The 19,591-nt window shown below is 41.7% G+C and overlaps 1 protein-coding gene across 3 annotated transcripts in view; it reads right to left on the bottom strand.

Moving 5' to 3' along the window:
- LOC118378554 (EH domain-containing protein 2-like) overlaps positions 1-10,297 on the bottom strand; it is a 41,842-nt gene extending 31,545 nt beyond the window's left edge. The window contains exons 1-3 of one of the 3 annotated variants that reach the window (XM_052468737.1): positions 10,143-10,297; positions 3,291-3,396; positions 2,833-3,054 (exon numbers count right to left, since the gene is read on the bottom strand). In XM_052468737.1, coding sequence (XP_052324697.1) covers positions 2,833-3,053 — 221 coding nt within the window. In that variant the 5' untranslated portion in view covers position 3,054; positions 3,291-3,396; positions 10,143-10,297. The remainder of the gene's footprint in view (positions 1-2,832; positions 3,055-3,290; positions 3,397-10,142) is intronic. The other 2 variants (XM_052468736.1, XM_052468738.1) reach the window with 2 other exon arrangements.
- Between the last annotated feature and the right edge of the window lie 9,294 nt (positions 10,298-19,591).

A 19,591-nucleotide genomic window follows, 5' to 3' on the forward strand; every position in this document is an offset into this window, starting at 1 on the left:
AACATAGAACACGCAACACATAGCACACAGACAGAACAAGAAACACGTAGCATGCAGACAGAACAAGAAACACGTAGCACACAGACAGAACAAGAAACACGTAGCATGCAGACAGAACAAGAAACACGTAGCATGCAGACAGAACAAGAAACACGTAGCATGCAGACAGAACAAGAAACACGTAGCATGCAGACAGAACAAGAATCATGTAGCATGCAGACAGAGCAAGAATCACGTAGCATGCAGACAGAACAAGAAACACATAGCACACAGACAGAACAAGAATCATGTAGCATGCAGACAGAGCAAGAATCATGTAGCATGCAGACAGAACAAGAAACACATAGCACACAGACAGAACAAGAAACACGTAGCATGCAGACAGAACAACATAGAACAAGCAACACATAGCACGCAGACAGAACAACATAGAACAAGCAACACATAGCACGCAGACAGAACAACATAGAACACGCAACACATAGCACGCAGACAGAACAACATAGAACAAGCAACACATAGCACGCAGACAGAACAACATAGAACACGCAACACATAGCACACAGACAGAACAACATAGAACAAGCAACACATAGCACGCAGACAGAACAACATAGAACACGCAACACATAGCACACAGACAGAACAACATAGAACAAGCAACACATAGCACGCAGACAGAACAACATAGAACACGCAACACATAGCACACAGACAGAACAAGAAACACGTAGCATGCAGACAGAACAAGAAACACGTAGCACACAGACAGAACAAGAAACACGTAGCATGCAGACAGAACAAGAAACACGTAGCATGCAGACAGAACAAGAAACACGTAGCATGCAGACAGAACAAGAATCATGTAGCATGCAGACAGAGCAAGAATCACGTAGCATGCAGACAGAACAAGAAACACATAGCACACAGACAGAACAAGAATCATGTAGCATGCAGACAGAGCAAGAATCATGTAGCATGCAGACAGAACAAGAAACACATAGCACACAGACAGAACAAGAAACACGTAGCATGCAGACAGAACAAGAATCACGTAGCATGCAGACAGAACAAGAATCACGTAGCATGCAGACAGAACAAGAAACACGTAGCATGCAGACAGAACAAGAAACACGTAGCATGCAGACAGAACAAGAATCACGTAGCATGCAGACAGAACAAGAAACACGTAGCATGCAGACAGAACAAGAAACACGTAGCATGCAGACAGAACAAGAAACACGTAGCATGCAGACAGAACAAGAAACACGTAGCATGCAGACAGAACAAGAAACACGTAGCATGCAGACAGAACAAGAAACACATAGCATGCAGACAGAACAAGAAACACGTAGCACACAGACAGAACAAGAATCATGTAGCATGCAGACAGAACAAGAAACACGTAGCATGCAGACAGAACAAGAAACACGTAGCATGCAGACAGAACAAGAAACACGTAGCATGCAGACAGAACAAGAAACACGTAGCACGCAGACAGAACAAGAAACACGTAGCACACAGACAGAACAAGAAACACGTAGCATGCAGACAGAACAAGAAACACGTAGCATGCAGACAGAACAAGAAACACGTAGCATGCAGACAGAACAAGAAACACGTAGCATGCAGACAGAACAAGAAACACGTAGCACACAGACAGAACAAGAAACACGTAGCACGCAGACAGAACAAGAAACACGTAGCATGCAGACAGAACAAGAAACACGTAGCATGCAGACAGAACAAGAAACACGTAGCATGCAGACAGAACAAGAAACACGTAGCACGCAGACAGAACAAGAAACACGTAGCACGCAGACAGAACAAGAAACACGTAGCACACAGACAGAACAAGAAACACGTAGCACGCAGACAGAACAAGAAACACGTAGCACGCAGACAGAACAAGAAACACGTAGCACGCAGACAGAACAAGAAACACGTAGCACGCAGACAGAACAAGAAACACGTAGCACGCAGACAGAACAAGAAACACGTAGCATGCAGACAGAACAAGAATCACGTAGCATGCAGACAGAACAAGAAACACGTAGCATGCAGACAGAACAAGAAACACGTAGCATGCAGACAGAACAAGAATCACGTAGCATGCAGACAGAACAAGAAACACGTAGCATGCAGACAGAACAAGAAACACGTAGCATGCAGACAGAACAAGAAACACGTAGCATGCAGACAGAACAAGAAACACGTAGCATGCAGACAGAACAAGAAACACGTAGCATGCAGACAGAACAAGAAACACGTAGCATGCAGACAGAACAAGAAACACGTAGCATGCAGACAGAACAAGAAACACGTAGCATGCAGACAGAACAAGAAACACGTAGCATGCAGACAGAACAAGAAACACAAAAAGCAACAACACAAAAAGCACAACTGCAAGTGTTTCCACACCTCACAAGCTACAGACAGAGGAGACTGCATGAATCAGGCCTTCATGGTCAAATTGCTGCAAAGAAACCACTAACAAAGGACACCAATAAGAAGAAGAGACTTGCTTGAGCCAAGAAACACGAGCAATGAAGATTAGATCAGTGACAATCAACAAGGCAGGTCCTACAGGTTTCTAGTTTTGTTGCCCCTGGACTCCTGTCCAGTCGTGTAGTTAAGTGCCACAAAGAGGGACTTAGGAAAAATGTAATTGGTGAGAACAGGGCAGCATAGCTGTAATTGTATACCGAGTGCTAATATGCATGTCAATCTCTCCTGGCTCAAAGTAGAGAAGAGATTGACTTCATCACTACTTCTTTTTTGTATGAAGTATTTACATGTTGATTGCACCAAGCTGTCTGTTTAAACTCTTACTTGATGAAGCTAGTCTTGCCAGTGGAGTACTGCCCCACCACCAGCACCATGGGTTTGTTGTCAAAGTCTGCGTCCTCCAGAGAGGGGGAGTGGAAGTCATGGAAACCGTAGTGCTGCTCCAGGGGGAGGAGCTTCTGATGGTACAGAGACTTCAGCCCCTCTGTTACCGTCCTGATCACCTCGGGAGTCTTCTTCACGTCTTTACGGCCCCAACGAGACATCCTGATTGGATGATAGGTTGATTGATTTGTCAGTTGGTTGATTGATTGTTGTCCTTCAAGAGGAAATGATCTGACTAGATGAATGACTGAGCTTGGGAGTTCCTTGAGTTATCTGTCTGTGTGTGGAAGTGTGTGTGTGGAAGTGTGCATGTAGCATCTGTCGGTGTACATCTGTGTTTTCTGAGGGTGAACCTATCTTCAGGTGTTTCCTGTGTTTTTGTGAATGTTGCTCTTTACCTCTGGGCCTCCTCTCAGAAGATGGTCCTGTATGTTACTGTAGTATGTTAGAGCTCTGATCTGGGCCTTTCCTCTTCTATACACACCACTCTGACTCCTGAATGACCTGGAAAATAATGAATGAATGAAATGTCAATTATATTGTCAACATGTTCCAGTGAGAGGAGACAACTGTTAAACAACCTAAAGAAGAGTATGTTCAGAACACATTAAACATACAGAACACACAGGTAGAGCTGTATAGGGGCCTAGAATAGAAAGGCTATGATACTCAAGAACAGGTCAGAAGGATTTCATCTCTAGACATTAGAAATCTGTCTGCTACATTGTGAATATTACCCCTCTAGACATTAGAATTCTGTCTGCTACATTGTGAATATTACCCCTCTAGACATTAGAAATCTGTCTGCTACGTTGTGAATATTACCCCTCTAGTCATTAGAAATCTGTCATTAAAATTATCTATATACACACTGTTACGAACCCCTTTGGCCCTGCAGTCTAGGGGGGATGGACACGAGACCCGTGTCTGAGTGTGTCTATATATATACAGTGGGGCAAAAAAGTATTTAGTCAGCCACCAATTTTGCAAGTTCTCCCTCTTAAAAAGATGAGAGGCATGTAATGTTCATCATAGGTACAGTTCAACTCTGACAGACAATGAGAAAAAAAACATTGTAGGATTTTTCATGAATTTATTTGCAAATTATGGTGGAAAATAAGTATTTGGTCACCTACAAACAAGCAAGATTTCTGGCTCTCACAGACCTGTAACTTCTTCTTTAAGAGGCTCCTCTGTCCTCCACTCGTTACCTGTATCAGTATAAAAGACACCTGTCCACAACCTCAAACAGTCACACTCCAAACTCCACTATGGCCAAGACCAAAGAGCTGTCAAAGGACACCAGAAACAAAATTGTAGACCTGCACCAGGCTGGGTCCCTGGATCTGGGGCTCCACGCAAGATCTCACCCCGTGGGGTCAAAATTATCACAAGAACGGTGAGCAAAAATCCCAGACCCACACGGGGGGACCTAGTGAATGACCTGCAGAGAGCTGGGACCAAAGTAACAAAGCATACCATCAGTAACACACTACGCCGACAGGGACGCAAATCCTGCAGTGCCAGACGTGTCCCCCTGCAACCTGTTGCGGCGAGGCGTTCCCCTCAGGGAACTCCACCGCCCCCCGTTCAGCTGAAACGGTGGCGCAGGGAATGCAAAAGATATTCTTAGAAATATTTAACCTCCACACATTAACAAGTCCAATACTTAAAATGAAAGATAAACACCTTGTTCATCTACCCAGCGTGTCAGATTTTGTAAATGTTTTACGGCGAAAACACAGCACATATTTATGTTAGACCACCACCAAAACAAAGACAAAAAGGCAGCCATTTTGTACCACAAAAGATATGACAAAAAGCAGGATTAAAAAAATATATATTTCACTAACCTCTTGAAAATCTTCATCAGATGACAGTCATATGACATGTTATACAGTACATTTATGTTTTGTTCGATAATATGCATTTTATATCCATAAATCTTGGTTTACATTGACGCCATGTTCAGAAAATTCTCCAAAATGTCTGGAGGAATAATAGAAAGCTACGCCAGATAACAGAAATACTCATCATAAACTGACTAAAGATACATGTTCTACATTAAAAAGATACACTGGTTCTTAATGCAACCGCTGTGTCACATTTTTTTTTACGTTACGGAAAAAGCCTACCATGCAATAATCTGAGACGGCGCTCAGACGTAACAATATTTCTCCGCTATGTTGGAGTCAACAGAAATACAAAATTTCAACGTAAATATTCCCTTACCTTTGATGGTCTTTGATCAGAATGTAGTGCAAGGAGTCCTACTTCAACAATATCTTTTTTTGTTTCATAATGTTCAATTCTAGTGTCCATGTAGCAGCATCTGCTACCACTTTCAGCTCAAATGCATCTGCATCTGAGTTTGCTACACTGAAAGTAAAGGGGCTGAATAATTTTGCACGCCCAATTTTTCAGTTTTTGATATGTTAAAAAAAGTTTGAAATATCCAATAAATGTCGTTCCACTTCATGATTGTGTCCCACTTGTTGTTGATTCTTCCCAAAAAAATAGAGTTTTATATCTTTATGTTTGAAGCCTGAAATGTGGCAAAAGGTCGCAAAGTTCAAGGGGGCCGAATACTTTCGCAAGGCACTGTATTACAGGTCGACGAAACTGGTCAAAGTAAGTGCAGAATCAATCTTCAGAATGTTATAAACGTACAAAACCAATGGCATTCCAACCGGGCAATCCTAGTTCATCTCGGGCTGATTGGAACAGACGAAGCACTCCAAACGCATACGCGCTTTCAGGCACATTAATCTTTTGCGACACTGTAGTAATTTCCTTCCCATTAGGTCAAAGTTCACAGCAAATGCTCCATTGCACTTTCTACTGAATGAGGACATCTAGTGGAAGACATAGGAAGTGTTTCCAGATCCATAACTTGTTGGGAAGGGAGGGGGCGATGACGTCAAAGTTGCCCCAAATTTCAGGATTCCAAAACTAGTTTGGAAGATTACCTGCCCTGTGAGTTCTGTTATACTCAGACATAATTCAAACGGTTTTAGAAGCTTCAGAGTGTTTTCTATCCAATAATAATAATACTATGCATATATTAGCAATTTAGGACAGATTTTGATGCAGTTCACTATGGGCACGCAATTCATCCAAAGGGGAAATACTGCCCCCTATCCTTAAGTTTTAAGCCAGTACAAGTCCAGGCCCGTCTGAATTTGCTAGAGAGCATTTGGATGATCCAGAAGAAGATTGGGAGAATGTCATATGGTCAGATGAAACCAAAATATAACTTTTTGGTAAAAACTCTACGTGTTTGGAGGACAAAGAATGCTGAGTTGCATCCAAAGAACACCATACCTACTGTGAAGCATGGGGGTGGAAACATCATGCTCATCAACATCATTGTTCTGCAAAGGGACCAGGACGACTGATCCGTGTAAAGGAAAGAATGAATGGGGCCATGTATCGTGAGATTTTGAGTGAAAACCTCCTTCCATTAGCAAGGGCATTGAAGATGAAACGTGGCTGGGTCTTTCAGCATGACAATGATCCCAAACACACCGCCCGGGCAATGAAGGAGTGGCTTCGTAAGAAGCAATTCAAGGACCTGGAGTGGCCTAGCCAGTCTCCAGATCTCAACCCCATAGAAAATCTTTGGAGGGAGTTGAAAGTCCGTGTTGCCCAGCAACAGCCCCAAAACATCACTGCTCTAGAGGAGATCTGCATGGAGGAATGGGCCAAAATACCAGCAACAGTGTGTGAAAACCTTGTGAAGACTTACAGAAAACATTTGACCTCTGTCATTGCCAACAAAGGGTATATAAGTATAGTATTGAGATACACTTTTGTTATTGACCAAATACTTATTTTCCACCCTAATTTGCAAATAAATTCATTAAAAATCCTACATTGTGATTTTCTGGATTTTTTTCTTCTCATTTTGTCTGTCATAGTCGAAGTGTACCTATGATGAAAATTACAGGCCTCTCTCATCTTTTTAAGTGGGAGAACTTGCACAATTGGTGGCTGACTAAATACTTTTTTGCCCCACTGTGTGTGTGTGTGTATATATATATATATATATATATATATATATATATATATATATATATATATATATATATATATACAGTATACACACTCAGACTATATACATATATACACACACTCAGAATATATATACACATACTATATACACACTCAGACGATATATATATATATATACACACATAATACACACTCAGAATATATATACCCACACTCAGACTACACACTCAGACTATATATATTGTTATTGCCTTGTCTCCGAGTTTTTAACAAAGGTACCACACGACTTAAATGTAAAAATGAATACTGAATAATACAAAAATGTAACAAGCTGTGGATGTCTATAGTAGTGTTTGAGTGGAGAGAGTCTTAGACCAACAACCAATAGGTGGAGGAAGCCAGCCTGCCAGTCAGGTAAGAGAGAGTGTGTTGGCTGATGTGGCCACCCTTCATAGCCTCCAGGCAAATTCAGCCCAGGTGCGCCACATCAGCTGAAAGACCTTACAGCTCTGTCCACTAGCCTGCTGCAACAATCAGACTACCAAACAGGAGATCCCAGCGGAGTGGGAGGGACGTCAAACTACACACTATATAAACCCTCACTGAACTATATATACACACTCACTATATACATATATGCAGTACCAGTCACACAATACCATTCTACATTGTATGCCAAATAGAATCTGAAGTTAACATTCTAAAGTAGTGTCAGAGCCAAATATAATCTAAAGTTGACATTCTAAAGTAGTGACACAGCCAAATAGAATCTAAAGTTAACATTCTAAAGTAGTGTCAGAGCCAAATAGAATCTAACATTAACATTCTAAAGTAGTGTCAGAGCCAAACAGAATCTAAAGTTAACATTCTAAATTAGTGTCAGAGCTAAATAGAATCTAACATTAACATTCTAAAGTAGTGTCAGAGCCAAACAGAATCTAAAGTTAACATTCTAAAGTAGTGTCAGAGCCAAATAGAATCTAAAGTTGACATTCTAAAGTAGTGACACAGCCAAATAGAATCTAAAGTTAACATTCTAAAGTAGTGTCAGAGCCAAATAGAATCTAACATTAACATTCTAAAGTAGTGTCAGAGCCAAACAGAATCTAAAGTTAACATTCTAAAGTAGTGTCAGAGCCAAATAGAATCTAACATTAACATTCTAAAGTAGTGTCAGAGCCAAACATAATCTAAAGTTAACATTCTAAAGTAGTGTCAGAGCCAAATAGAATCTGACATTAACATTCTAAATTAGTGTCAGAGCCAAACATAATCTAAAGTTACCATTTTAAATTAGTGTCAGAGCTAAATAGAATCTAACATTAACATTCTAAAGTAGTGTCAGAGCCAAACAGAATCTAAAGTTAACATTATAAAGTAGTGTCAGAGCCAAATAGAATCTAACATTAACATTCTAAAGTAGTGTCAGAGCCAAATAGAATCTAAAGTTGTATCAGAGCCAAATAGAATCTGAAGTTAACATTCTAAAGTAGTGTCAGAGCCAAACAGAATCTAAAGTTAACATTCTAAAGTAGTGTCAGAGCCAAATAGAATCTAAAGTTGACATTCTAAAGTAGTGACACAGCCAAATAGAATCTAAAGTTAACATTCTAAAGTAGTGTCAGAGCCAAATAGAATCTAAAGTTAACATTCTAAAGTAGTGTCAGAGCCAAATAGAATCTAACATTAACATTCTAAAGTAGTGTCAGAGCCAAACAGAATCTAAAGTTAACATTCTAAAGTAGTGTCAGAGCCAAATAGAATCTAAAGTTAACATTCTAAAGTAGTGTCAGAGCCAAATAGAATCTAACATTAACATTCTAAAGTAGTGTCAGAGCCAAACAGAATCTAAAGTTAACATTCTAAATTAGTGTCAGAGCTAAATAGAATCTAACATTAACATTCTAAAGTAGTGTCAGAGCCAAATAGAATCTAACATTAACATTCTAAAGTAGTGTCAGAGCCAAATAGAATCTGACATTAACATTCTAAATTAGTGTCAGAGCCAAACATAATCTAAAGTTAACATTTTAAATTAGTGTCAGAGCTAAATAGAATCTAACATTAACATTCTAAAGTAGTGTCAGAGCCAAATAGAATCTAAAGTTGTATCAGAGACAAATAGAATCTGAAGTTAACATTCTAAAGTAGTGTCAGAGCCAAACAGAATCTAAAGTTAACATTCTAAAGTAGTGTCAGAGCCAAATAGCATCTAAAGTTAACATTCAAAATTAGTGTCAGCGCCAAATAGAATCTATACAAAAGTGTTTCTGGTAGCACAGTGGATCTTGAAGTCAGAGATGGCGCAGTGGGGAAGTTTATAAAGACACAAAGTGTGATAGTTTAAAGAAAGGGAAACGTCGGTTTGAGTTCACTATAACAGTAGGAACAGTATGACCCTAGTTGAGTGCATTAGAGCGGACCCTCACCAAACCCATTCAAATCAAACCCAACCCTCACTAAACTATATGTACACACTCACTATATACATGTATACAGTACCAGTCACACAATACCATTCTACATTGTATGCCAAATACAATCTGAAGTTAACATTCTAAAGTACTGTCAGAGCCAAATAGAATCTGAAGTTAACATTCTAAAGTAGTGTCAGAGCCAAATAGAATCTAAAGTAGTGTCAGAGCCAAATAGAATCTAAAGTTGTATCAGAGCCAAATAGAATCTGAAGTTAACATTCTAAAGTAGTGTCAGAGCCAAATAGAATCTAAAGTTAACATTCTAAAGTAGTGTCAGAGCCAAATAGAATCTAAAGTCGTGTCAGAGCCAAATAGAATCTAAAGTTAACACTCTAAAGTAGTGACACAGCCAAATAGAATCTAAAGTCGTGTCAGAGCCAAATAGAATCTAAAGTTAACATTCTAAATTAGTGTCAGAGCCAAATAGAATCTATACAAAAGTGTTTCTGGTAGCACAGTGAATCTGAAGTCAGAGATGGCGCAGTGGGGAAGTTTATAAAGACACAAAGTGTGATAGTTTAAAGAAAGGGAAACGTCGGTTTGAGTTCACTATAACAGTAGGAACATTATGACCCTAGTTGAGTGCATTAGAGCGGACCCTCACCAAACCCATTCAATTTCACTGATCAAACACTCAAAACAAAACATATCCAGCCAGTGCTCACAAAGGCTGTTTGATAAGAACTTGGAAACACAGTTTAAAGTCAGACAGAAATAGACCATTACATTATTTTCGAGCAAAAGAAAAGAAACCCATACCTGGTGAAGATGGAAGTAGAGTCTCTTCCCTTAAGTAAGTTGCAGAATCGTCTGACTTTATAGAGTTGCTGCAGCTCATGTGTGGGTGTGGCAGCCAGAAGCCTGTCAGTCTGTGGGATAGTATGTCTCCAGAGTTTAATATGTTTCAGTTGAAGGGGTCTCTCTCTCTCTCTCTCTCTCTCTCTCTCTCTCTCTCTCTCTCTCTCTCTCTCTCTCTCTCTCTCTCTCTCTCTCTCTCTCTCTCTCTCTCTCTCTCTCTCTCTCAGAGAAAGTAGATCTAGCTGGTCTCTCATAGTATAATAGAGACAGTAGATCTGGCTGGTCTGTCATAATATAATAGAGACAGTAGATCCAGCTCGTCTCTCATGTTTTAATAGGGACAGTAGATCTAGCTGGTCTGTCATAATATAATATAGACAGTAGATCCAGCTTGTCTCTCATGTTTTAATAGGGACAGTAGATCTGGCTGGTCTGTCATGTAATAGAGACAGTAGATCGAGCTGGTTTGTCATAATATAATAGAGACATTGAGGCAGTAGATCTAGCTGGTCTGTCATAGTATAATATAGACAGTAGATCTTGCTGGTCTGTCATAATATGATAGATACAGTAGATCTTGCTGGTCTGTCATAATATAATAGAGACAGTTGATCTAGCTCGTCTGTCATAGCATAATATAGACAGTAGATCTAGCTCGCCTCTCATGTTTTAATAGGGACAGTAGATCTAGCTGGTCTGTCATAATATAATAGAGACAGTAGATCTGGCTGGTCTGTCATAATATAATAGAGACAGTTGATCTAGCTCGTCTGTCATAGCATAATATAGACAGTAGATCTAGCTCGTCTCTCATGTTTTAATAGGGACAGTAGATCTAGCTGGTCTGTCATAATATAATAGAGACAGTAGATCTAGCTGGTCTGACATAGTATAATAGAGACAGTAGATCTGGCTGGTCTGTCATAATATAATAGAGACAGTAGATCTAGCTGGTCTGTCATAATATAATATAGGCAGTAGATCTAGCTGGTCTGTCATGTTATAATAGAGACAGTAGATCGAGCTGGTCTGTCATGTTATAATAGAGACAGTAGATCGAGCTGGTTTGTCATAAAATAATAGAGACATAGAGGCAGTAGATCTAGCTGGTCTGTCATAGTATAATAGAGACAGTAGATCTAGCTGGTCTGTCATAATATAATAGAGACAGTAGATCTAGCTGGTCTGTCATAATATAATAGAGACAGTAGATCTAGCTGGTCTGTCATAATATAATATAGACAGTAGATCCAGCTCATCTCTCATGTTTTAATAGGGACAGTAGATCTAGCTCCGGGTTGGAGCGAGCGGTCGCATCGCACTTCGCTCCGCAGGTAGTATAACTTTTTCATTACATTTCATTATATTTCATTATAGTACAACGGTTGATTTGTCTAATCTTAGCAATTTCTTCTTAGCTAGCTACATAGCCGTCCTTGTATCAGAGATAATTGCATAATTATCGTATTTCGTCGCCCTAACGTAGCCTTCACTGCTATTCGCCCAGCAGCTAGCCAGCTAGCAAACGCTAGCAAACACCCACAGATTAGCAGCACTGTAGTGCTATTACACTATTACACTCAACTGAACGACTTGATTAGTTTAGTGTTAGCTAGCTACATAGCTGTCTTTGTATCCAAGATAATTGTGTAGTTTAGAGTGTGTAGTCTTGGAGTGATTATCTTAAATTACCGAGGTTAGCTAGCCAGCTATTTGTCGTCCTTAACGTAGGAGACTCTGCTAGCTAGAAAACAGCTAACAGCTAACAGCTAGCCAACGTCTACTGAATAGAACTCAACAACCCGGTCGCATTCACAGGTAGTATCACATTTTCATTTCATTTCATTACAGTACAACGGTTTGATTTGTTTGATCGTAGCTAGCTACATAGCTAGCTACATAGCCGTCTTTGTATCAAAGATAATTGTGTAGTCTAGAGCGATTTTCTAGGTTAGCTAGCCAGCTATTGTCGTTCTTTTAACGCAACGTAACGTAAACAACAATGCTAGCTAGCCAGCTAGCCCCCGAATAGCAGCACTGCAGAAACTATTACACTCAACGGAACGACTTGATTAGTGTAGTGTCAACAACGCAGCTACTGCCAGCTAGCCTACTTCAGCAGTACTGTATCATTTTAATCATTTTAGTCAATAAGATTCTTGCTACGTAAGCTTAACTTTCTGAACATTCGAGACGTGTAGTCCACTTGTCATTCCAATCTCCTTTGCATTAGCGTAGCCTCTTCTGTAGCCTGTCAACTATGTGTCTGTCTATCCCTGTTCTCTCCTCTCTGCACAGACCATACAAACGCTCCACACCGCGTGGCCGCGGCCACCTAATCTGGTGGTCCCAGCGCGCACGACCCACGTGGAGTTCCAGGTCTCCGGTAGCCTCTAGAACTGCCGATCTGCGGCCAACAAGGCAGAGTTCATCTCAGCCTATGCCTCCCTCCAGTCCCTCGACTTCTTGGCACTGACGGAAACATGGATCACCACAGACAACACTGCTACTCCTACTGCTCTCTCTTCGTCCGCCCACGTGTTCTCGCACACCCGAGAGCTTCTGGTCAGCGGGGTGGTGGCACCGGGATCCTCATCTCTCCCAAGTGGTCATTCTCTCTTTCTCCCCTCACCCATCTGTCTATCGCATCCTTTGAATTCCATGCTGTCACAGTTACCAGCCCTTTCAAGCTTAACATCCTTATCATTTATCGCCCTCCAGGTTCCCTCGGAGAGTTCATCAATGAGCTTGATACCTTGATAAGCTCCTTTCCTGAGGACGGCTCACCTCTCACAGTGTTTAACCTCCCCACGTCTACCTTTGACTCATTCCTCTCTGCCTCCTTCTTTCCACTCCTCTCCTCTTTTGACCTCACCCTCTCACCTTCCCCCCCTACTCACAAGGCAGGCAATACGCTCGACCTCATCTTTACTAGATGCTGTTCTTCCACTAACCTCATTGCAACTCCCCTCCAAGTCTCCGACCACTACCTTGTATCCTTTTCCCTCTCGCTCTCATCTAACACTGCCCCTACTCGGATGGTATCGCGCCGTCCCAACCTTCGCTCTCTCTCCCCCGCTACTCTCTCCTCTTCCATCCTATCATCTCTTCCCTCTGCTCATACCTTCTCCAACCTATCTCCTGATTCTGCCTCCTCAACCCTCCTCTCCTCCCTTTCTGCATCCTTTGACTCTCTATGTCCCCTATCCTCCAGGCCGGCGCGGTCCTCCCCTCTCGCCCCGTGGCTCGACGACTCATTGCGAGCTCACAGAACAGGGCTCCGGGCAGCTGAGCGGAAATGGAGGAAAACTCGCCTCCCTGCGGACCTGGCATCCTTTCACTCCCTCCTCTCTACATTTTCCTCCTCTGTCTCTGCTGCTAAAGCCATTTTCTACCACTCTAAATTCCAAGCATCTGCCTCTAACCCTAGGAAGCTCTTTGCCACCTTCTCCTCACTCCTGAATCCTCCCCCCTCCTCCCTCTCTGCAGATGACTTCGTCAACCATTTTGAAAAGAAGGTCGACGACATCCGATCCTCGTTTGCTAAGTCAAACGGCACCTCTGGTTCTGCTCACACTGCCCTACCCTGTGCTCTGACCTCTTTCTCCCCTCTCTCTCCAGATGAAATCTCGCGTCTTGTGACGGCCGGCCGCCCAACAACCTGCCCGCTTGACCCTATCCCCTCCTCTCTTCTCCAGACCATTTCCGGAGACCTTCTCCCTTACCTCACCTCGCTCATCAACTCATCCCTGACCGCTGGCTACGTCCCTTCCGTCCTCAAGAGAGCGAGAGTTGCACCCCTTCTGAAAAAACCTACACTCAATCCCTCCGATGTCAACAACTACAGACCAGTATCCCTTCTTTCTTTTCTCTCCAAAACTCTTGAACGTGCCGTCCTTGGCCAGCTATAATAATAATAATAATAATATATGCCATTTAGCAGACGCTTTTATCCAAAGCGACTTACAGTCATGTGTGCATACATTCTACGTATGGGTGGTCCCGGGGATTGAACCCACTACCCTGGCGTTACAAGCGCCATGCTCTACCAACTGAGCTACAGAAGGACCACAGACCGCCATCTCTCTCTGAATGACCTTCTTGATCCAAATCAGTCAGGTTTCAAGACTAGTCATTCAACTGAGACTGCTCTTCTCTGTATCACGGAGGCGCTCCGCACCGCTAAAGCTAACTCTCTCTCCTCTGCTCTCATCCTTCTAGACCTATCGGCTGCCTTCGATACTGTGAACCATCAGATCCTCCTCTCCACCCTCTCCGAGTTGGGCATCTCCGGCGCGGCCCTCGCTTGGATTGCGTCCTACCTGACAGGTCGCTCCTACCAGGTGGCGTGGCGAGAATCTGTCTCCTCACCACGCGCTCTCACCACTGGTGTCCCCCAGGGCTCTGTTCTAGGCCCTCTCCTATTCTCGCTATACACCAAGTCACTTGGCTCTGTCATAACCTCACATGGTCTCTCCTATCATTGCTATGCAGACGACACACAATTAATCTTCTCCTTTCCCCCTTCTGATGACCAGGTGGCGAATCGCATCTCTGCATGTCTGGCAGACATATCAGTGTGGATGACGGATCACCACCTCAAGCTGAACCTCGGCAAGACGGAGCTGCTCTTCCTGCCGGGGAAGGACTGCCCGTTCCATGATCTCGCCATCACGGTTGACAACTCCATTGTGTCCTCCTCCCAGAGCGCTAAGAACCTTGGCGTGATCCTGGACAACACCCTGTCGTTCTCAACTAACATCAAGGCGGTGGCCCGTTCCTGTAGGTTCATGCTCTACAACATCCGCAGAGTACGACCCTGCCTCACACAGGAAGCAGCGCAGGTCCTAATCCAGGCACTTGTCATCTCCCGTCTGGACTACTGCAACTCGCTGTTGGCTGGGCTCCCTGCCTGTGCCATTAAACCCCTACAACTCATCCAGAACGCCGCAGCCCGTCTGGTGTTCAACCTTCCCAAGTTCTCTCACGTCACCCCGCTCCTCCGCTCTCTCCACTGGCTTCCAGTTGAAGCTCGCATCCGCTACAAGACCATGGTGCTTGCCTACGGAGCTGTGAGGGGAACGGCACTTCAGTACCTCCAGGCTCTGATCAGGCCCTACACCCAAACAAGGGCACTGCGTTCATCCACCTCTGGCCTGCTCGCCTCCCTACCACTGAGGAAGTACAGTTCCCGCTCAGCCCAGTCAAAACTGTTCGCTGCTCTGGCCCCCCCAATGGTGGAACAAACTCCCTCACGACGCCAGGACAGCGGAGTCAATCACCACCTTCCGGAGACACCTGAAACCCCACCTCTTTAAGGAATACCTAGGATAGGATAAGTAATCCTTCTCACCCCCCCCTTTAAGATTTAGATGCACTATTGTAAAGTGACTATTCTACGGGATGTCATAAGGTGAATGCACCAATTTGTAAGTCGCTCTGGATAAGAGCGTCTGCTAGATGACTTAAATGTAAATTTAGCTGGTCTGTCATAATATAATAGAGACAGGAGATCTAGCTGGTCTGTCATAATATAATAGAGACAGTAGATCTCGCTGGTCTGTCATAATATAATAGAGACAGTAGATCTACCTGGTCTGACATAATATAATAGAGACAGTAGGTCTAGCTGGTCTGACATAGTATAATAGAGACAGTAGATATGGCTGGTCTGTCATAATATAATAGAGACAGTAGATCTAGCTGGTCTGTCATAATATAATAGAGACAGAGACAGTAGATCTAGCTGGTCTGTCATAGTATGATAGATACAGTAGATCTAGCTGGTCTGACATAGTATAATAGAGACAGTAGATCTGGCTGGTCTGTCATAATATAATAGAGACAGTAGATTGAGCTGGTTTGTCATAATATAATAGAGACATATAGGCAGTAGATCTAGCTGGTCTGTCATAGTATAATAGAGACAGTAGATCTGGCTCGTCTCTCATGTTTTAATAGGGACAGTAGATCTAGCTGGTCTGTCATAATATAATAGAGACAGTAGATCTGGCTGGTCTGTCATAATATAATAGAGACAGTTGATCTAGCTCGTCTGTCATAGCATAATATAGACAGTAGAGCTAGCTCGTCTCTCATGTTTTAATAGGGACAGTAGATCTAGCTGGTCTGTCATAATATAATAGAGACAGGAGATCTAGCTGGTCTGTCATAATATAAGAGACAGGAGATCTAGCTGGTCTGTCATAATATAATAGAGACAGTTGATCTAGCTGATCTGTCATAGTATAATATAGACAGTAGATCCAGCTCGTCTCTCATGTTTTAATAGGGACAGTAGATCTAGCTGGTCTGTCATAATATAATAGAGACAGTAGATCTTGCTGGTCTGTCATAATATAATAGAGACAGTAGATCTAGCTGGTCTGTCATAATATGATAGATACAGTAGATCTCGCTGGTCTGTCATAATATAATAGAGACAGGAGATCTAGCTGGTCTGTCATAATATAATAGAGACAGTAGATCTAGCTGGTCTGACATAGTATAATAGAGACAGTAGGTCTAGCTGGTCTGACATAGTATAATAGAGACAGTAGATCTGGCTGGTCTGTCATAATATAATAGAGACAGTAGATCTGGCTGGTCTGTCATAATATAATAGAGACAGTAGATCTAGCTGGTCTGTCAAAGTATAATAGAGACAGTAGATCTAGCTGGTCTGTCAAAGTATAATAGAGACAGTAGATCTAGCTGGTCTGTCAAAGTATAATAGAGACAGTAGATCTAGCTGGTCTGTCATAGTATAATATAGACAGTAGATCTTGCTGGTCTGTCGTAATATCATAGAGACAGTTGATCTAGCTGGTCTTTCATAATATGATAGATACAGTAGATCTTGCTGGTCTGTCATAATATAATAGAGACAGTTGATCTAGCTCGTCTGTCATAGCATAATATAGACAGTAGATCTAGCTCGTCTCTCATGTTTTAATAGGGACAGTAGATCTAGCTGGTCTGTCATAATATAATAGAGACAGTAGATCTAGCTGGTCTGACATAGTATAATAGAGAGACAGTAGATCTGGCTGGTCTGTCATAATATAATAGAGACAGTAGATCTAGCTGGTCTGTCATAATATAATATAGGCAGTAGATCTAGCTGGTCTGTCATAGTATAATAGAGACAGTAGATCGAGCTGGTTTGTCATAAAATAATAGAGACATAGAGGCAGTAGATCTAGCTGGTCTGTCATGTTATAATAGAGACAGTAGATCGAGCTGGTTTGTCATAAAATAATAGAGACATAGAGGCAGTAGATCTAGCTGGTCTGTCATAGTATAATAGAGACAGTAGATCTAGCTGGTCTGTCATAATATAATAGAGACAGTAGATCTAGCTGTTCTGTCATAATATAATAGAGACAGTAGATCTAGCTGGTCTGTCATACTATAATAGAGACAGTTGATCTAGCTGATCTGTCATAGTATAATATAGACAGTAGATCCAGCTCGTCTCTCATGTTTTAATAGGGACAGTAGATCTAGCTGGTCTGTCATAATATAATAGAGACAGTGGATCTGGCTGGTCTGTCATAATATAATAGAGACAGTAGATCTCGCTGGTCTGTCATAATATAATAGAGACAGAGACAGTAGATCTAGCTGGTCTGTCATAATATGATAGATACAGTAGATCTAGCTGGTCTGACATAGTATAATAGAGACAGTAGATCTGGCTGGTCTGTCATAATATAATAGAGACAGTAGATTGAGCTGGTTTGTCATAATATAATAGATACATATAGGCAGTAGATCTAGCTGGTCTGTCATAGTATAATAGAGACAGTAGATCAAGCTGGTCTGTCATATTATAATAGAGACAGTAGATCTAGCTGGTCTGTCATAGTATAATAGAGACAGTAGATCTGGCTGGTCTGTCATGTAATAGAGACAGTAGATCGAGCTGGTTTGTCATAATATAATAGAGACATTGAGGCAGTAGATCTAGCTGGTCTGTCATAGTATAATAGAGACAGTAGATCTGGCCGGTCTGTCATAATATAATAGACACAGTTGATCTAGCTGGTCTGTCATAGTATAATATAGACAGTAGATCTTGCTGGTCTGTCATAATATGATAGATACAGTAGATCTTGCTGGTCTGTCATAATATAATAGAAACAGTTGATCTAGCTCGTCTGTCATAGCATAATATAGACAGTAGATCTAGCTCGTCTCTCATGTTTTAATACGGACAGTAGGTCTATCTGGTCTGTCATAATATAATAGAGACAGTAGATCTGGCTGGTCTGTCATAATATAATAGAGACAGTTGATCTAGCTTGTCTGTCATAGCATAATATAGACAGTAGATCTAGCTCGTCTCTCATATTTTAATAGGGACAGTAGATCTAGCTGGTCTGTCATAATATAATAGAGACAGGAGATCTAGCTGGTCTGTCATAATATACGAGACAGGAGATCAACTGGTCTGTCATAATATATTAGAGACAGTTGATCTAGCTGATCTGTCATGGTATAATATAGACAGTAGATCCAGCTCGTCTCTCATGTTTTAATAGGGACAGTAGATCTAGCTGGTCTGTCATAATATAATAGAGACAGGAGATCTAGCTGGTCTGTCATAATATAATAGAGACAGTAGATCTAGCTGGTCTGTCATAATATGATAGATACAGTAGATCTAGCTGGTCTGTCATAATATGATAGATACAGTAGATCTCGCTGGTCTGTCATAATATAATAGAGACAGGAGATCTAGCTGGTCTGTCATAATATAAGAGACAGGAGATCTAGCTGGTCTGTCATAATATAATAGAGACAGTAGATCTACCTGGTCTGACATAATATAATAGAGACAGTAGGTCTAGCTGGTCTGACATAGTATAATAGAGACAGTAGATCTGGCTGGTCTGTCATAATATAATAGAGACAGTAGATCTGGCTGGTCTGTCATAATATAATAGAGACAGTAGATCTAGCTGGTCTGTCAAAGTATAATAGAGACAGTAGATCTAGCTGGTCTGTCAAAGAATAATAGAGACAGTAGATCGAGCTGGTCTGTCATAGTATAATATAGACAGTAGATCTTGCTGGTCTGTCATAATATCATAGAGACAGTTGATCTAGCTGGTCTGTCATAATATGATAGATACAGTAGATCTTGCAGGTCTGTCATAATATAATAGAGACAGTAGATCTAGCTCGTCTCTCATGTTTTAATAGGGACAGTAGATCTCGCTGGTCTGTCATAATATAATAGAGACAGTAGATCTAGCTGGTCTGTCATAATATGATAGATACAGTAGATCTCGCTGGTCTGTCATAATATAATAGAGACAGGAGATCTAGCTGGTGTGTCATAATATAATAGAGACAGTAGATCTAGCTGGTCTGACATAATATAATAGAGACAGTAGGTCTAG

The sequence above is a fragment of the Oncorhynchus keta genome, chromosome 18 (assembly GCF_023373465.1).
Source record: "Oncorhynchus keta strain PuntledgeMale-10-30-2019 chromosome 18, Oket_V2, whole genome shotgun sequence".
NCBI classification, from domain to species: domain Eukaryota; kingdom Metazoa; phylum Chordata; class Actinopteri; order Salmoniformes; family Salmonidae; genus Oncorhynchus; species Oncorhynchus keta.